Source organism: Myiozetetes cayanensis, unplaced genomic scaffold (assembly GCF_022539395.1).
Source record: "Myiozetetes cayanensis isolate MyiCay16 unplaced genomic scaffold, myiCay2020 scf7, whole genome shotgun sequence".
In the NCBI taxonomy this organism is placed as follows: Eukaryota; Metazoa; Chordata; class Aves; order Passeriformes; family Tyrannidae; genus Myiozetetes; species Myiozetetes cayanensis.
In genome coordinates, this window is record NW_026087964.1 from 42,359,493 (window position 1) to 42,377,816 (window position 18,324).

An 18,324-nucleotide genomic window follows, 5' to 3' on the forward strand; every position below is an offset into this window, starting at 1 on the left:
AGGAATGTTAAACCTGGACACATCATTTGCAACAGACTGAAGTGAGATGAGAAGCCAGCCCTGCAAAGGAGTGAGTGCCGGCGTACTCCATCAGCAACGCCAGGAGCGGGGCTCCCCGCGGCAGGGGAGCGGGATCCAGCCTGGCCAAGCAGGACAGGGTGTGCAGATGAACGAACAGCTCAGCGCAGTTTCCGCCGCACCCCGCCTTCAACCCTTCCTGTACCCCTGCAGGAAACAGCCCCAGCAGCCCTCGCCCGGGGCCCTTAGGACGGTGTCCATCAGCCCGGAGAGTGGCGGGACGAGCCCCGACGGCTCCCAGTGCCACCCGTCCGAGAGCCCCGCAGCGCGTACAACCATGCGTTGAGCCCTGCCAAGGAGAGTGGATGCCAAACCTGAATTACCAGCCCAGAGAGTGGCTGTGGATCCCGGGAGCTCCTGTGATTTGCGGCAGGTTTTTCAGGTCCCCGCCTGTCACACACACACGCAGATACTTAAGCAGTCACCCAAGGACCTGCGGGGTTCTTCTTTTACACCCTTCTGGCCCCTGCCAGCTCCAGGTAAGCACATGTTTTGAGCTGGGGGTGCTGGGGTGGATTTGCTATTGGGGATGGGGAGGTGGGGGATGGAGGGAGGAGCTGACCTGTGAGAATTGGTGCTGCTGAGGTTGGAGCTGCACCCAGCCAGGCTGGGTAAGAAAGCTTCGTGCCCGGGGCTGGGCAAGGGGCGCACAGGCAGACAGAGACCCCAAGCGGGAGCTACCACGGGGACCTGCCTCCGCTGCAGCAGCTGCTGTGCTCTTGTTTGCTTTGTTCCCGTCCGATATTATCTTCTAAAAGGCTCAACCGGTAGTTTACCGGATGCATGACAGGTGGGTTTTCCTTATTTATGGCAGGGTCCGGTTTATTTTTAAAGCCTCTGTCCCACCTTATCCTGTGCACCATGCTGGCTGATGTTATCCACAGCCACTTCACAGCAGGAGGCCAAGCAAAGCTCAGGACAAGACATGGCTCTGCAACAGAGCAGGGCAGGGTAAGAGGGCTCGTTTGCATTGAGAACTGCTATTTTGATCCCTGCAGTGGCAGGAAATAGCTGCAAGCTAAAACCAGATGCAGATGCCTCCAGTTGCATCCCAGCCCTGACAGTGGGAGCACTGGGGAAGGGGTCAAGAAGCCCAACAGGGGCTAGGGGGACCCCATAAGCTTGGCAGGAGCTACTGCTCAGAGAGATTTCCAGGGGCTTTGGGTGCAGTAAATCGTTAGAAAGTTACACAGCCAGCCAGCTATTGTGACTACTGTTCAAAAAAGCAAAGCTGAGCAAACAGAGATCATGTCTTTTCTGGAAAAGCAGCAGATTTCTGCCAGGATAGTAAATGCTGACTGCAGTAGCAGTGCTGGGCAAGCACACTGGGAGACAAAGGGATGTCCTCTCCATTTCAAGCCAGAGCTAGCAGTCCTGCTAGTAACTCGGGGTGTCTCTGAGGAGCTGGATGCAACCACAGGACACAGGCAGTACAATATATCTATATCCAGTAAGACTTTCTCTTGCTGCAGCTTGTGTCCATTGGCCATTACCTTTTGTCTGCTCACTCCAAAATGGCTCTGGAGGTCCACTTCAATGCCCTATCAGCCACACTAAGAGCACCAGGTGCTGTCATGTACACAGCAAGGCTGGCTGGAGCCACCCACAGCACAGGCAACCACTGAACCTCTTGCAAACTTCTGCTCTTACACTGCTCCACCTAAAACCAAGATAGTCAGAGCCAAGTGTGAATTTCCCAGGGGTTTTTAGTTTGACACTTAGGACAGAGCAGGTGTCACCGAAGCTGTGGTGGTTTCACTGTGACAGTGCATCTGGCATTGTCATTTCTGCCTGTGTGAGTAAACCCCTGACACACAGCTCTCAGGGGACTGCTCACAGAGCTGAATGACAACTGCAGCCCCACAGCCTTTCTGAAAGCCAAATAGATGGTTAACATTTGCACTGAAAACAAATTTTTTTTTCCAATGTCCTCAAAACGTCAGGCAGAAAAAAGCAGTGAGCAGCAGTGATTTTCAGCAGCTGAGCCAAACAGCTATGAGTCTCTATCTTTCCGCCAGGCTTAAAGAAGTGTAAGCAAGACATTTGTACCTTCCCTGTACAGGGGAGGGGTCCTATAGGCAGCCTGAAGGCCAGAGCCTCCATTTAAATAGAAGGCAGGTGAAAAGTGGTCCAGGTTGGGCCAATCAGGGCATTTAGGCACTCCTGGTACCTTCAAGTCCAGTTGTATAACCCCAGTTTTTAGCACCCAAAAGGTGCTAAATACTGGATGCTGCATGTTGCATAGGGACTACGATGTGGGGAGACCTGCAGAGTCCTCCAGGAGCCCCAGGGTTTTGGCCCTTTCCTGAAAGCCATCTCACAACCTTGAGAGGTAGGATTTGTTGTCCCTCCAGAGCAGGGTTACAGAGGAGACAAGGAAAAGCCATTGGGCATCACACTGTGCATGCTGGAGCACCCTGGGCTGCCAGCAAGCAGAAGATACTGTGTCCTACGGGGAAATGCCTCAGGAACCTGGAGATAAACAGAAACAGCTGTGCAGGTGAAACATGAAAGTTGAAGCACATGCTCCCTATGCAAATCAATGCACTCACATTAATGTATATTAATGCAGTAGGCTGCAAACAATGATTTATGAACCGCCAAGACATGTTGCTGCTGCTGGCCCAAGCTAGATGTGTGATCCAGAGGTGATAAGGAGCCCTGTGGTGGCTGGGCTTTCTAGGAGAAGGGAAGATGGCTCAGTGGAGTGCTGATCAAGGAGGAGAGGCAGGACTTATGGCTTGAGCTTGGCCTCATCTGCACTTCGACCTCATGGAGAGCATGGCAGCCATGGTGTTGGAGAGCAACACCTCAAGTCCAGGGGACCTCCTTCTCCCCCTGCATCTTTTCCAGAGGACCCCAAACGCCCAAAGTAGGTGAGCAGCATTCAGCAGACCTCCACTACCTCAAATGCTTGAGGAACTGAATTTTGGCTGCTCCCTTCCTGTATGGATGCCTCTGAACTGAGCTGGCCCCAAGAAAGCCCAGGCAGCCTGCAACTCTCTGTAGACAAGGCCAGCTCAGCTTGCAGCACCTGGGGTTAAAGCTGGTCTTTCCCCAGTCCATCCAGGGCTAGTGGATGATACTGTCTACCAGCACTCCATCACATTCAGAGGTGCTGCAACCTTTCGCAATCACTATGTTACAATCAGTATTTGCCAAATGTGACTCAAGCAGAGTGGGCTGTTTCACAACCAGCCCTGGTCTATTTATAAGCCCCTACTCAAATACCAAAGGATTCTTTTGTTAGTCAAAGCACCTTCTGCAGACTAGGTTCAGGAGGGCCTTTGCTTTATGAGGTAAAGCTCAAAGAAGAGGATCTCTCCGGACTCTCATGAACAGCAGAGCTGGCTCTTTGAAAGCTGCAAAACAGTTTTGAAGCTGAGCCCCATCCTAGCAGTTCTGTCAGCAATTGGAAGCCCTGGGGCATTCAGTATCCCAGGGTACCCAGGTGAGTTATCAGTCAGCCAAGAAAGTGCTTGGGTTTAAAGCTATTCAGTAGGGGTGCAGCATGATGGAGGTGCCTGGGTTACATCCCAGAGCCAAAGGAGAGGAGAGGCTGGACTGCAGTGTGGAGGGAGGGCAAGTCTGCAGCGGATGGCCCAGAGGAGTCCCAAGGTGGGCCAAGAGCTCCTGGCAGTACTGGAGAGCCAGCAACACCAACCAGTCCACCTGACAGAGATGGGCCAGGCAACTTGGACAGCAGGAGAGCAGATCAAGAAAGGCCACATTTTTGCATCCAGCTCCTCCCCCACCAACACCCCACAGCCTGGTTTCGAAAACACCAAAATGATTCAGCATCAAGGGACTTCTGCATGCTTTGTGGGGGCAACGCCTTGTGTCTTGGTTAACTGAATTGGCAAGCTCGACCCCGTGCCACACTGGAGCAAACCTGAAGCCCAGCAGAAGAGAGGGTGGGACTTACCCAAGGTGCACTTACTTGTTTTGCTTGTGATTTTGGGCTAAGCCTTCCAGAGATTTATGCAAAACACAAGTGGGACAAACATTACTCTGGAGGACAATATGGGCTTCTTGTTTCTGCCATTGCTGGGAACACCTAGCACTGACCACAGCCAAAGCCAGTAAGTGCTTGGGCAATAGATATGCATGGGGTGCAGTCCTCTGAGGACTGACTCTTCACTTATACACCAAAAACCAAACAAATAGTTTAGTGATGCTCAGGAATAGTAGGACTAACTGTTTATGCCCATGCATGATAATATTAAATATTAGTAAAAAATAAGCAGCTCACCCACTCATCACCAGCTTTGTGTCTTGTCTGGCCACGCTGCCAGAGGAGAACTAGAACACTGATCAGGAGGGGAAATAGGGTGATTGCTGGATCAAAGACCATGCTCCTAAAAGATTCTGCATTCTCTGGTTTGTGATTCCCTTGCACAAACTTGCCTGATCACTGGAAAGTAGGGGGGGAAAAAACCCAACCCCCTAGGCTGGATGCCAGATATTGTCCCTTCACCCAGAGGATAAATAATGTTTTTTAACTAATGTCTTTAAATTACCCCCCTGAACATTCCCATTGCTGTGACATCACTCCCAAGTGCCGCCCAGGCCTAAATACGGCTGTAAACAGGAATCGTCCCCATGGGAGACACGCTGGCTATAAATACAGCACCAGGAGAGTGCTGAGCAGCCTGCAGTTTCCTGCCAGCTAAGAATGGTGAGACAGTTCAGCTGGGCGCTGTTGGCGTGCGGTCGCCGTAGTAAGGAAACCGAGGCAGGAGTTGCTGGGAGGCTGGGGGGTCGGCACTCCCAGCTGAGCTCCGTGGCATGTCTTTGGGAAGGCAGTTGTGGCATGTCTTTGGGAAGGCAGTTGTGCCCTGCCGCAGCCAGAGGCCATTGTGGAAGGGGGGAGCTGGTGGGGACAGGGATGGTAAAACTGGGGCTCAGCAAAGTGTGGCTCCACTGACCACTTCCAGCTTAAGCAATGACACTGGCCCCTCTCTGTAGTGCCTGGCCCCATAGCCCTGCCCCAGGAGGAGATGGCCACGGAAAAGCCAGTGACTCTCACTGAGGAGCAGCTGGAGATCCTGGAGTACAACTTCTGCAAGGTGAACAAGCATCCTGACCCCACCACGCTGTGCCTCATCGCGGCTGAGACCGGGCTCTCTGAGGAGCAGACCCTGGTGAGTGTATGGCCCCCATCTCTCCCTTGGCTCTAGCCCTGCTCCCCCTGCATGCCTCTCTGCCCCATACACTCTCCCCACATCTCCTGCCTGTCCTGGTCTCTATCATACATCTGCACCTGTCTGTTCCCTCACAGGCTTCTTCCTGCAGCAGCCCCTGCACCTCTCATGCTCCCCCCACACGCTCTACACTCCTCTGTGTCCCATGCGCTCCTTGCTTGCATTCCCTGCACCACTGTGCACCCTGCATGTTGCTCACTGTACCCCATGCTGCACCCACAATTTTCTCTGCACCTCTGTAACCCCCACCACACCCCTAGTCCCACACTGCACCCACAGAGTTCTAACTGCAACACAGCACATCCCCGTAACCCACATGATCCCTGCACCCCGTATGTTCCTGCCCCTGAATATACAACCCATGCATGCTGTTCTTCCAACCCATTTCTGATAATCTTGGGTGCCCAAACCACTGCTGACTTTATGGTCTGAAGAAACTACAGTCATTTTAAAACAGATACCTGATAGATGCAATGCCTGCAGGATGTGCTGTGGGACATGCTCAGGCTGAGCACACTCCCTCTCACTGCAATTAGATACCCCAGCGTCCCCAAGCCCAGTTGCCAGGCAAGTCTGTGAGCCTTTCCAGGAGACACAGAGGCTTCCAAATAACCCTTCACAGGGCCAGGTTGCCGCTGTCTGGGAATTCCACCAAGCTCTGTGCTCCATCTGCCTACCTGCAGGTTACCACAAGCTTCAGAAGCAAGTGGCTCCTTCCCAATTCCTTCAGGTTGCAGTGCAGCTCATTTTGATAAAGGTGTTTTATAAGCTACTAGACTCATAGCAGCATTGATGGGTATAGAAAAGAAATCCAATACAGTGGAAAGTTAGCAGCAGTTTGCAGAGAGCTGCCAAGCCTGGCTTTCCCTCAGCAAAGCCGAAGGGATATAAGAGCCAAGCAAGCAATGTCAGCATTTAGCCTGTCCCAGGGAAGGATGCTGGTGCACCATCCATTGCACTGATGGTCCTTGGCTGGAGTGGAAAAGGGGACACCTCCTCTACTGTGCTTTGGTGACAGACAGGTATCATTGCTTATTTGAGGCAGCAAGGAGGCTGCCCTAAGTGCCCCTAAAATACCTTTTTCTCCTTAGAAATGGCACTGTTCCTTTTTTTTTTCCTAAAGCAAGTTGTAAAACCAGGCCATATATGCCCAGAACACCTCTGCAGATATCTTAAAATCTTCCCTGATAGCCCTGTTTTTCTAAAAATCCAGGGTAGTCCTAGAGATCTGGAGATGAAGGTCACATTAGGGGCAAGATCAAGATTGCGATGGTGAGCTGCAAAGTGCCTGCATTGCACATAACACAGAGAATCATTGCTCCTGACATCTGGAGTGCTTTATCAGCTAGAAATAGCAGCCATTTTAATAAAAAATTCAGTAAAAATGAGATGCAAAGAGGTACTGAGTCAACCGGAGATGATGGTTTAGGACAGAAAGTGAAATTTTTGGGAGGAAGCTAGCTGTCGATCATCTGACTGGATGTGGTCCAAGGCAGTGTGAGTGCAAGAGACACTTGTACAGAGCACTGTGGTTGTATCACTATGGACCATAATAGCTTCAAAAATAGTCATGAACAAATATAGCAACAAGATGAGCTGCAACAAAAGGAATCACAGGCACATTGCCAAACAAAAGGCTGAGCTGTGTTTCCGGCACATGAGTTTTATTTCTTTTCTTACTTTTCTTCTTAGGTAGTGTGGCTTTAACAAGATGCATTTTCTCTAATATTTTAAATTGTGGCTGTGTTGAAATGGCATCAGCAGCTCTTGAAGTTGACTTATAGATGCAAAGTTACTAAAGAAGAACATAGACATGCATATTGCTTGAAGACTAAGATAATTTTTAAACTATTTTTAAAATCTATTCTTAATTTGTTGAGAAGCCACTGTGCTGTCCCTCTCATCCTTTCTGAAGGAGTTCAACTTTTGATTCCTGTCAGTTTTGGACCTACAAGTGATTGTTTCACTGCTCCAATCATTTAAACAGACATCATCCAGCTCCTCAGCCAATCTCTTATTCCGTTTGCAAGAAAGCCCTGGACTCACAGCAGTAAAATAAGAAGTCATCCATGCTGTCAAAATCTGAAGTGAGCAAGAGAAGTGAGTTTGAAAGAGGTGCACATGTAGTTTAACAAGACCGTTTGGTCAGGAGTGACTGTCTGTACTGCCTGGGAACAGTACAGTGCCCTGCTACAAGAAGCAGTAGCATGAGTTTCCTTTGCCTGGTCCCAGCATGCTGATCACATCTGCACCTTAAGAAAAGTTATTTGGAGGTTTGCTCAGCCCAGTGCACTCAACCCCTGCTCTGTTCTTTCTCTCCAGAAATGGTTCAAGCAGCGCCTGGCAGAGTGGAGGAAGTCTGAAGGGCTGCCCTCTGAAAGTGGATCTGTCAGGGACTAGAGGATGCTGCTCTGATCCCCATGCCTCCTATAAATGATGGTGAAGCTCTTCAGAGTGGGTTTTGCTGGGGTTCTTCTGTTGCAATAGGTTTTGCGATACAAAGTAATACTCTGCTATTTAACATAAGTTTTATTTAACATGTACATAACCAAAAAAAGAACATTATATATATATATATGTATGTGTGTGTGTATACAGCTTTTGATGGCTGGTAACCTGCCTACTGATTCCAACCCATTAACAGCAGCTCCACAGGACAAGGCAATCTCATGCTCTTGTCCCAGGCTTGCAGAAAAGCTGCCATGAAACATGTTCGAATATAGAAGGAGGAAATAAAGATTCCTTTTCCTTACAATCCCCAGAGGCAAAGTATGTGTGCTAGCTTTAAGGCAGAGATAATCCAGAGAGCAGGCACCTGGAAAACCAGATGTGTTGTTCAGGTGACCTTGTTTAGCTCAAGATGCCAGAGTCAGCTCTGGATCTTGGCAAACCAAGTGCCTACACCATAATCAGACCAAGCCAAGCCCCACTTGAATGCCTTTTTTACCTTTCTGTTAAAGGTCAACAAAGAGTAAGAATGAGTTGGTTTGGGTTTTTTTTTCCCAATGCAATAATAAAAAACCCAGTGTTTTTTGATGAGAGGAGCTGTGTTATGTCCCTACTTGTGTTCCCTGCCCTAATGGCAGGAGGCAAACTCCTTCCTCTGGCAGGGCAACATTTCTCCAAGATGGCCTCAGTGGCCACTGTGGGTTTTCCCTCTTGCCACAGGGACAGCCTGCAGACATGGGCAACCTCATCTTCTAGGACACCCATGGGTCCCTGTACAGCAGCCCATACAGCCCCATGCACACCCTAAGCCCCGAGGTGGCAGGGGCTGGTGGTGCTGGGGTTCCCCCCCAGGGTGAGGGGTGTAGGGGGCAGGCTCCAGCCTCCTCTTGGCCATTCTCACTGAGGAATGCAGCTGTGCTTGGGCTCTTGCACAAAACCCAAGCTCTCATCCATCCTGGTACAGAACGATGCATGGTCTAAAAATAATCAGCACCATTTCCCAGTGACCTTACCTTGTTCAAAAGGGTTCAGAAGTTCTCTGCTTAGTGGATTACTGAATTGATTAATGGATCCTCCGATTAATCCCCTTCTGGTTTGTGGTCACCTGCCTCTACTTCTTTGGAAGGAGAATCAGCTTAACACAGGGAAGATTAAAATACATTGACTCTGCAACTGCCACAGGCTTTCATTTGTGGCTTTTGTCCCTTACTGGTGAGCATCCCTCTTGCCTCAGTATCTCCTGCCCATCGCCAGGGGTTGGGCTGCCAGTGCAAAGCACACTAAACTTGTAGGAAACAGATAAAAGCATTCTCCCTGTGCCATGTCCCGCAAAGGCTGCGTTGTTCCCCTGCAATCCAGCTGCCAAACTGACTCACTCTCAGACCCGACTGGAGCTCAGAATTTGTTCTGCAGAGTCTGGCATCAATATCTGTTTTCTTCTTAGCCTTTGCAATGTGCTTTCTCTCTTACACTGAGGGGAGCTCTGCTTTTTTGAGTTAGGCTCAAAAAATCCCAATGCAGAACTCCCCTATTTTGCTCAGGGTCACACAACTGAGTATCTGAACTGCACAGATTTTACCCAGATGCATAATGTATATCAAAGATGCATGCAAAGGAAAATGCTGGATCTGCCTGTTCTCCAGGCATTTGAGAAAACAGGTCCCAAATCCAAGCCAACTCAACATACATTGCAGCCTTTTGTGTCTCTACTTCTGTCACAAGAGCAAAACTTTGAGTGTCAGTAAGAAGTTCTTTAAACTTTAGCAAAAATTTTTAAACCCAAGTTCAGGAGTTGTGTTGCATCACCCTACTGCATGCTGTTGCGTTTGGTTTGCCACGCTTTCTTGTGTGAAAGAATAGGTGCTGTGCTGCCTTCCCCCAGTACTTGATTCATTACTTCTTTAACTATTACAGCAAAACAATAAGGAGAGAAACTGCAGACATAACCTCTCATAGGGAGAGAGGCTTCCCACATTAGGTCAAATTCTGTTCATTTCCCCTGGTGAGTGTTCATAAGGAGTGACCATTTTATTTGAATTCCCAGAAAGTGTTTCTGTTGAGTGCTGCCTCTGCACTGTGTTCGAGTAGATTTTTTACCCACAGCACATCCCAGAGAGAGTGATGTTCCAAGGGGTGATGGGAGCAGCTGGCAGGTGCATTTCTGAGGGAGCTTAGCGCTGAATTGGGCGAGCTAGTTCTCGGATCCGATCAGAACAAGTTGCCTTCATAGCAGTCTCCTTCACTCTGAATGCATCTAGGTTGAATTGAGCCAAGCCCATAGGAGGCCTGGGGGAGAAAGAATGGGGACGGTCAGTCCTGACTAGAGCAGGGCCAGCTGCCTGCCAGCTGACACATCTCCACCTGCGCCCTGCCCCTCCCTGTCAAGGGAGGATAGAAGGAGTCATGCCTCCACTGCTCTCACCAGGAGAGGGATGTGTCTGGCAGTCACTACAGCCAGGTATTCCCCCACCCTCTGTGAAACATCCTATCCAGCACTTTCTGCAGGCTAGGCTGAGGCCAGCTGCATCGTGCTGGGCAACAAGAATGTGCTACACTGTGCCCTGTGCCAGTTGGGTGATTTTTATGATAGTCATTAATAAGAAGTCCCAACCAGTAATTCCTGCTGGAATTAGAAAGTTCCTATTTCTTCTCTTTTGACTCTCCTTCCACCTCAAAAGTGCACAACCCATGTATCATTACCACATCCAGACAGAGAAAATACACGCATTTTGGAAGTGGAAGAACAGTGGCTTAATCTCACTGGCCAAATGCAAATCAACAAGGTGCTATGGCCTGCAGAAAATGGGCTGGCAGCTGATAATTTCCTCGTGACAGGGAAGCAGTACCTACCTTTTGCCAGGCTGGGCCAGTTCCACAATCCTTGGTGTAGCCACCGCACGTTTGGCAGCCTCTGACACTGGCCACTCAGGATTCCGTGGGGCCTCATACTTAGAATGGAGTTTCTTTGGCCTAGCCAGCTCAATGGTCCGAGGGCTCGCAACTGCCTGCTGAGCTGACTTGGAAACCTGTGGAAGAATTAGGAGTAAAAGGTCCTTAGAGGTGCTCCTGGCATTCATGGGTGGTCAGCCTCCACTAACTCAGTGTACCCAGGTTCACAGCCACTGACTACAAGCAGATGGGACGATCTGTCCTCAGATGTGTTTGGCACCAGGCAAACTGTAGAAGCAGAAATCTCTGCCTGGCCATTCCCACAACCTACCCTCCAGCCTCCCTTTACCCATAGCCCTTTGTCCAACCCACCCCGCAGCACTGGAGATCCTGGTTAGACACTTGTCCCCCTCTCCCCATTCCCACAACTGCAGGCTAGGCTCAGCTCTGCCATTCTCTGGGGACATCTGTGGGAGTCAGTTCATGCTCTGAATGGAGGATGAGTCCTGCTTTACAGTTCAAGTTCATTAGCCTTATAGAGAGCAGCACATTCAGGGCTGCCATGAAGAGAGCCACAAGGGACTGAGCACCCATGTCCTCTCCTCTGCCAAGTGTCCCTTCCGTACAGGGTCCCGGGTGATGCTGCCTTACCTGACGAATGACAGATTCAGGATAGCTGTGCTTATAGCAGCAGGTCGTCTGCCTGACACAGGGCTCTGCCAGACGCTCTATCCGTGGAGATGCGCTGGCCAAGGTCGCAGAAGTTGGAACCTGTGTTGGCACCTGCATGGGTTGAGAATAGAGGAAGGATGTGCAGATACAGAACTTGTCCACAGCAGCCCACAGGGACACACTCCCTCCTCCACGAGGATGAGCACCTCAGGACCCTTCCTGTGCAAACATGGTCACAAGAAGGAGCACTCTTACTTCCCCAGCACTCACTGTTCTTTTTTCACCTGAACTATAAGGTAATTTCAGTGCTATAGGGATTTGTATGTTATAGGCACTATCACTTCTTTTCCCCACTGTTGCCTACTCATAGCCAGGAGAGGAATGCCAGTAATGAGAGCCTGTGTAGCCAAGTAAATTTCTCCCTGTAGCAGAGAAATTTCTTCCGTGTTTTTCACGTATATCTTCCTGGCTGAATCAAATGATTTCCCTGCTAAGGAGAGACACATAGATTTCAGGGTAAAAGTGTTCATACAGTTAACTGCATTCCTATGGAAAAAGTGATTGCTGCTCCGGCATGGGAGTTCTTCCCTATTTTTCCTGTTGCCAAATCCTGCTCCAGCGCAGCCTCCCATTTCCCAGCCCCAGAGACTGCATTCATGCAGACTAGCCTTTGCCACAGAAATGAGTGTAATGTGAGACTGCTCCAAGCCCTTTCACCCCTGCCAAACCAATGACCCACCTAAAAGGAACAAGTTCAGAAATAAGTCTCTAAATTAGGCTTCTAGTAAAACATTGTTAAAATATACATATTGTTTGCAATCTCACGCCCCCTATATACATAGATAGGAGGAAAGCTGCCCAAATACAAACATGACTGTACTCTCTAAGAGTTAAACAGGCCATTCCCATCAGGTTTCTCCAGTTCCCCAGGCTGCTTTATCAGGGGATGCAGCCCAGATGCCTCCCTTGGCTCTCCTGCTATACTAGGCTGCTCCAGCCTGGCTGTTTTCCTTCTCTCAGCAGGGAGATTTGCAAAGACAGTATCTCACTCCAAGAAGGCAGTTTCTCTCAGTATTATAAATCCCAGCAGAACCAGACAGCTTCTCTCCTCCATAGCACACACTGGGCACATCCAGGGGCAGGATACAGGATGTAAAAACTCAGGACAGTTTGCTGCATCACTATTCCCTCCAAATCTCACTCAACCACCTCCTCACCTCTCTGGGCGGAACGAACTGTGGGTGCAGCGACTTTGGCCGGGCAAGCGCGAGGATCCGCGGGGAGGCATTGTAGGTCAGTGCGGATAGTGACACGGGCCACTCGGGGGATCTGGAAGCAGAGAGTAACAGCACCACCACTCACAAACACTCCCCCGCTCTGGTTTAACCAGGCTGCCGCTGGGGCGTTTAAGCCTCATGTTTGCTGCAGTAGAAGGCAGCTTTGTCTTGTGGCCATTTCCAGTGTAGAACTCATCCCGGGAGAGGTTCCAGAAGTTCTAATCCCAGCACAGACCCTGCTCTGCATTTTGCCCTCTGTTACACCCATCCTCTGTTCCTGCATTTATTACTTTGAAGCTGCACTGATGCTGCAAGGCCCAAGGGCCTACCTGTAGCACCCTATAGGTTTTCTAGCCTCTCACCTTTGTTGCAGGAAGGCCGGGTGGACTTTTTTAGGTTCAGACAACTTCAGCAGCCGCTCAGAAGGGTAGGCAAACTTCACTAGCGGGGGACGCCCACCGATCACTGATCTGTAGCTGTACAAGAAGAAGGATTTTGAGGAACAGCACAGAAGAGTTAGCAAAAGGCAACTGACATAGAACATGATCCTGGCAAATGATTTCCTAAGATGGGTCCATGCCTGCTGCATGGACAAAAGCTGGCCCTGATGCACATGGAAAACCCACAAACCAATAGGCATTTACACTTGACTTTTCTTCACTTAAAAGGTAAATGCTGTTCGAATCTGAAGAGCTTTCTTTTAAGCACCCTCAGTGCATTGCTTTCAAAGGCTAGGCTTTTCCTGGATCATTTCAAGAAGCCACTCTACAACCAACACCCAGCTGTTGGTCAGCTCTGCCAATTTAGAAACCTCTTTGTTGCAATGGTCTGATCTTGTATCTCGTATCTTGTGCCCTTGTAGCTCCTTTCATCTCCCCAGGCTCAAAAAGTGGTCTGTCCATCCAACTTTCCATCAGGCATAACTGTTGGAAGATGCCTGTCATCACCAGGGAAGAAGTAAGCAGAGGTAAGCAGAAAGGCAGAAAGGGCTGTCAGATGGACACCATTAGCAAGAGGCAGAAGCTCTCAAGAGGATGAGAACCCATAAATGGTGAACAGTGGCATGTACTAGAAGACTGAGATCAAGGCAAGCTCCTATGGTCGCTGATGGGAACCGCATCATCAGATCAGCAACCATGTCTTGCAGAAGTCCTTCCCACAACCAGGAAGTGGGCATGAGGAAATAAAAGGGCACCAAAACTTAGCAATTCCCAGTTCCTAACCCTTTTGGAAGTCAAGCACTCAGGGTGACTATGCTCCCATAGCACTTTCTTCCCCACTATAGGCAGCCTCTGTTCCAAGCACAAAACAGTCTGGTGAGTCTCAATGCCCACAGTGGAGCTCCCTGTGGGGCAGTGGTGGCAGCAGAGGAGATGGCATCTCCCCTTCCCCTGAGAGACAGCATGTCTGAGCTGCCTCCTTCTGCAGGCTGGGGTACTGCATCACTGACCTTCGCTGGTGTTTGCAAAACTCTATCCTGGACTTGGACAGTAACGTTATTCTTGAAGATGGTCGAGCTGTCATAGCCCCCCATGAGAGGGGCCAGATGGTCTCTTGGTTTCCCCACTCAAGCCTAGAAAGAACAGAAAGGGTGTGAAATTTTAGTAATATGCACAGGGGTGAAATGTGTTCGCTGGTGTTGTCCTTCCCTTCCTAGGATGCAACACACACGTTCCCTACGGCTCCCCACAGCTTTAAAGTGCCACTACTACCACCTGAGCATTCACCTTCTGTGGCACTGAACTTCCTAACACTCTCCAGGTGGTGGTTGTCAACTCAAAAACAAAAGAACCTTCAAGTTATGTCTGGTTTTAGTCACTGGAGGATGTGCAGAAAGGGTCATTTCACTACATCTCTGAAACCCCTGAGGGAGTTTCATGATTACATTTTTTTTGCCTCACTATTACCACCTAACTACACCACAGGTATGACAGTAAAAACAGTAATAATGTTACAGTCAAGGTGTGCCATGGAAAGTGGGTGAGGTTTTACAGCATGTTAGTGGTTACTCTTCTGTGCCCAGGGCTAATTTGGAGTTGCTCATCCACCAGTGAGAGAGCGGCCATAGTGGGAGGGGGTTTCAGAATAGTCAGGATAGGGAACACCAGGGCAATGGGCTTGTCAAGCCTTTTTTGAGATCCATCCAGACAGTGGAGAAGAGATGTTATCAAGAGACTGTTGCCCTAGCTTGTCAAGCTATAGCTTGACCACATCATGCAGACAGCAACTCTGTTACTAAAGCTGGACTGTGTCCTCCAGGATACAGCAGCCTGTGGCTCCAGTAAGATCCAGTCACCTTGCACCACAGCACCATCCTACCCTGCAGCATCTCAGTTAGGCAGCTCAGATGGGGCAACAAAGGCAAGATGCAAGTCAAGCCCAGTTTTTTGACTGAACACAAGAAGGGGCAAAATGGAGTGAGCCCTTCAAGCACTGAATTTCTCAGTCTGCTTTCCTGGAGACAGAGAGGAAAGCAGTAGCAAGACAATGGCCAAGGGTCTGATCTGCCTGAGCCCCATCAGTCCCCAGCCCCCGAACAAGGGCTGTTTCAGCACCTGCTTACCTGGGACTGCTTTCATAAGCCACTTGCTTGGGTTCTGCAAGTACATGTATCCTGTCAAAATTGCAGAAAAGGACAAAAAGTCATTAAACATACAGTTAAACAAACAAAGCATAAAGAAGCCACTGCTCTACTCAAAGCCATATAACACACTCTAAAACCCCTGTGCTTTTGCCTCCATTCCCTTGAGAGAGGGCATTTAAGGATCTCTCTCTTCAAGCACTTTCCATTCATTCAATCTGGGGAACTCACCAGCCCATGAATTTTTGTGCTTTCTCTTGGATTGTAGAGATGCAAATTTGCAATTCTGCCTTCACTGCAAGGTCCTTTTGGGACATGGCAGGTAGAGTGGGGAGGAACTTTTGTGGTTAATAATATGCCATGAAACCTCTGCAGGTAGGAGAGGGATGATCTCCCAGCCTATGGGAGCCCAGATGAACAAAAATACCTGTTATCAACACTGTTGTGGTTTACTAAGAGGCATCATGGAGACAGCAGTGTTGCTACATGGCTTTAGAAGCATATTTTATTTCAGTCCATTTAGCACAGAGGTCTTAGATGTTTAGAGACACAGGAACATACATGGGCTCTGGCCTAGGAGCAGCTCTGAAAATGTTTTTATTGAATATACAACAGACCAAAACTTTTCATAAAGATATCACTGCTGTTCCTGCTGATCAAGAGTACCAGGTCTGAAATCCCAGTGGCTGGGAAGTGCTTGTGCTTTATGAGCCTTGGTACAGAGGGAACAACAAGATGACCCAGTGCCACAAGTGTGTTGCACAACACTTGGATGTCACAGACCAAGCCCATACCCACCCACTGGGGCTGCAAGTGCCTGCCCCCAGCCAGCTGGTGAACAACCACACTGTGCAGGCAGCTGTGGAAGTGTCCTATCATGGAAAAAGCACAGAAAGTGAAATCCTGGGGCCTTGCTTCCCTCCTCAGTATCACCCTTCAATAAGGTAGCATAGACCTAGAGAAAACAAGGACACCAAGAGAGAGAGATATTTGCTGGTAGAAAATAGTCTGTGCTTTGGGGACACACCTGTGGTTTCTCTGATGTGGCTAATACCTCTACTGAGATGCCAAGTCCCAGCAAATGCTTGCCAGAGCACTCAACATCAGAGATCCTAACAATGGCAGGCTGCTGTTACAGCACCTTCACCACACACTCCATGCAAGATGCCTGCTGATTTATCTCCCTGTCACACCCAACTGCCAGCCACAGCACTGGAAACACAGCTCCCACTGAGATCCCACACAGGGAACTGTGCCTGCAGGACTTTGGCCCCCTGCCACCAGTTCCAAATGGGACAGAGTCAGGAAGGCAGAGATCATTTCAGGAGCCAAAAAACAGTTCCCAAGTGGCTCCCCAGCAGCTTTTCCTTGCTAAGTTGCAAGAGGGTGAAGGATAAGCAGGCAGAGGTCTCCCCAGCCTAGCTGCACCACAGAGCTAGCACTATCTCTGCAAGCAAGCTTGCTGCTTTTCCTCTGCTGCTGGCACATACCCACCCCACGGCCAGAGCCAAATCTAGCACAGCGTGCACACGGTCCTAGTGCCCTGCACTGCTGGCTTGGACACTGCTGTGCAAGGCTCGCATCATGACCTAGCCAATGAACGAGTCGCACGTTATGTTCAAATCAGGTCCCTCATCTCGACAATCATTAAGTATTAAATCTTTTTTTCCCATTTAATAAGAAAAAATATTACTTTTGACTTTTTTATCATGGCAAAATCTCTAGACAGACAGGCATCCCCATACAGGATGCACCTGCAGAAGCTGTGCAACTTGAAGGAGTTAAGCCACCTCACTGACAATGAGAGAGCACTGGGGGAGCGCTTTGTCGTTTGGTCCTGCTCATGCTTCCCAGTAAGGAAAACGAGGCCTTGCTGCAGCCAGACAAAGAAACACCTCCCCTCTGCTGCCTGAGCTCTCAGACTCATTGCTTAAGGGGGATCAACTCCCTTTGAGATCAATTCCTTGTAAATCAAACAGTCACAGCTTCTGTTTTTAAGGAGCAGGATGATCAGATGTTTGTCATGAAAAGCCGAGGGAAGGGGAAAACCAGGCATCGTTTCCTCTCAGTGTTTACCACTGTGGCATCCAATATACTGACTCACTGTGCGGTGTAAATCCCTGACTGAGCCCTCCCATGAGACACGGGGCACAGTCTCAACACCCAGCCAGGGGGCTGAGGCTGGGAGGGTTTCTTACCTGGTGTGTACAGATGAATAAGAAGAAACTGCAAAGACAAGAACAGGTAAATTCAAAAACTTGGTAACACCTGTGGCCTGGGCCGCCTGCTCTTTAGCATGAAATAATCATATGGCAGATGAAGTTTGTGCATCTTCTTAGAATACAATTGCTCAGCAGGTATTTGTATTGTTTTTCCCTGGTCCCTTCCCAGTGTAGCTGCCTGGCAATGCACCTTGCACTTGAAGTGCTCACCAATGGATGCCCCTTACTGGGGGATGCTGGCAGACCTCAAGGCTGAAGTACAGAGCACCCCCAACATCACATTCACTCATCAGCATCCTCCTCCTTGGCACCAGTGGCCACCAACCCGCGGGCTCCCACCTGACTCAGTGTCGCTACCCCTAATTACTGACTTCAGTAGCCTCCGGGGAGGGGGAGGTTTTCAGAGCTTCGGGGGAAGAGCAGCTGGATTAAACTGGGACTTGGTGCCGATAGAAAACAACCGGCCGTATTTTAAGGTGGCAAGTGTGGGGGTGTGGTATGGGATGACAGGAAAGACAGTGACAGTGCAACAGTCGCACTGTGGGAAAACCAGGGGTGATTTCAGGCATCCACGTGCCCCGAGGGCAACGCTGGCCACGGATCGGGCCCGGCATCCAGCACTCCCAGCTGCGGTGCCAGGGGCCTGCCAGCACCACAGCCCCTCCGTGCCCGGGAACCCTCCCTCCCTCCGAGCCCCACCGCGGCCCGTTGGGGCGGGCGGGGCGGGGCCGGGGCTCGGCGGAGCCGCTGCCGGAGCGGAGGGGCCGCCCCTCCCGCCCCGCGGGCCCCGGGCCCCGGCCCCCACGCACCTCGGATGGGCCCGGCCGCCGCCATGGCCCGGCCCCGCCCCGCCCGCCCCAACGGCTCCGCCCGCCCCGCCCGGCTCCCGGCGGGCCCGGGGCGCACACAGGCACGGGGGGAAGGCCGGCAGCGCACGGGGCCCGGCCCCCACC

At 50.3% G+C, this 18,324-nt stretch overlaps 2 protein-coding genes across 5 annotated transcripts; one reads left to right on the forward strand and one right to left on the reverse strand.

Annotated features, from left to right (window-relative positions):
- The first annotated feature begins 293 nt into the window (after positions 1 to 293).
- On the forward strand, positions 294 to 7,853 carry HOPX (HOP homeobox). Of its 3 annotated transcripts, none has more exons than XM_050338604.1 (3): positions 294 to 557; positions 5,047 to 5,222; positions 7,605 to 7,853. In XM_050338604.1, exons 2-3 carry the CDS (start codon positions 5,079 to 5,081, stop codon positions 7,680 to 7,682), a joined length of 222 nt encoding a protein of 73 aa, XP_050194561.1. In that variant the 5' UTR covers positions 294 to 557; positions 5,047 to 5,078; the 3' UTR covers positions 7,683 to 7,853. The 3 variants fall into 3 exon arrangements, with proteins under 3 accessions (XP_050194561.1, XP_050194562.1, XP_050194560.1); XM_050338605.1 differs by lacking the exon at positions 294 to 557 and adding an exon at positions 4,673 to 4,756; XM_050338603.1 differs by lacking the exon at positions 294 to 557 and adding an exon at positions 4,754 to 4,799.
- A 657-nt stretch (positions 7,854 to 8,510) lies between these two features.
- On the reverse strand, positions 8,511 to 18,023 carry THEGL (theg spermatid protein like). 2 transcript variants are annotated; one of them, XM_050338601.1, is made up of 8 exons: positions 17,348 to 18,023; positions 15,132 to 15,182; positions 14,019 to 14,141; positions 12,931 to 13,044; positions 12,509 to 12,620; positions 11,271 to 11,402; positions 10,581 to 10,756; positions 8,511 to 10,016 (listed from the first exon to the last, which is right to left on the reverse strand). In XM_050338601.1, exons 3-8 carry the CDS (start codon positions 14,090 to 14,092, stop codon positions 9,902 to 9,904), a joined length of 723 nt encoding a protein of 240 aa, XP_050194558.1. In that variant the 5' UTR covers positions 14,093 to 14,141; positions 15,132 to 15,182; positions 17,348 to 18,023; the 3' UTR covers positions 8,511 to 9,901. The 2 variants fall into 2 exon arrangements, with proteins under 2 accessions (XP_050194558.1, XP_050194559.1); XM_050338602.1 differs by having other exon boundaries at positions 15,132 to 18,023.
- Positions 18,024 to 18,324: the final 301 nt, after the last annotated feature.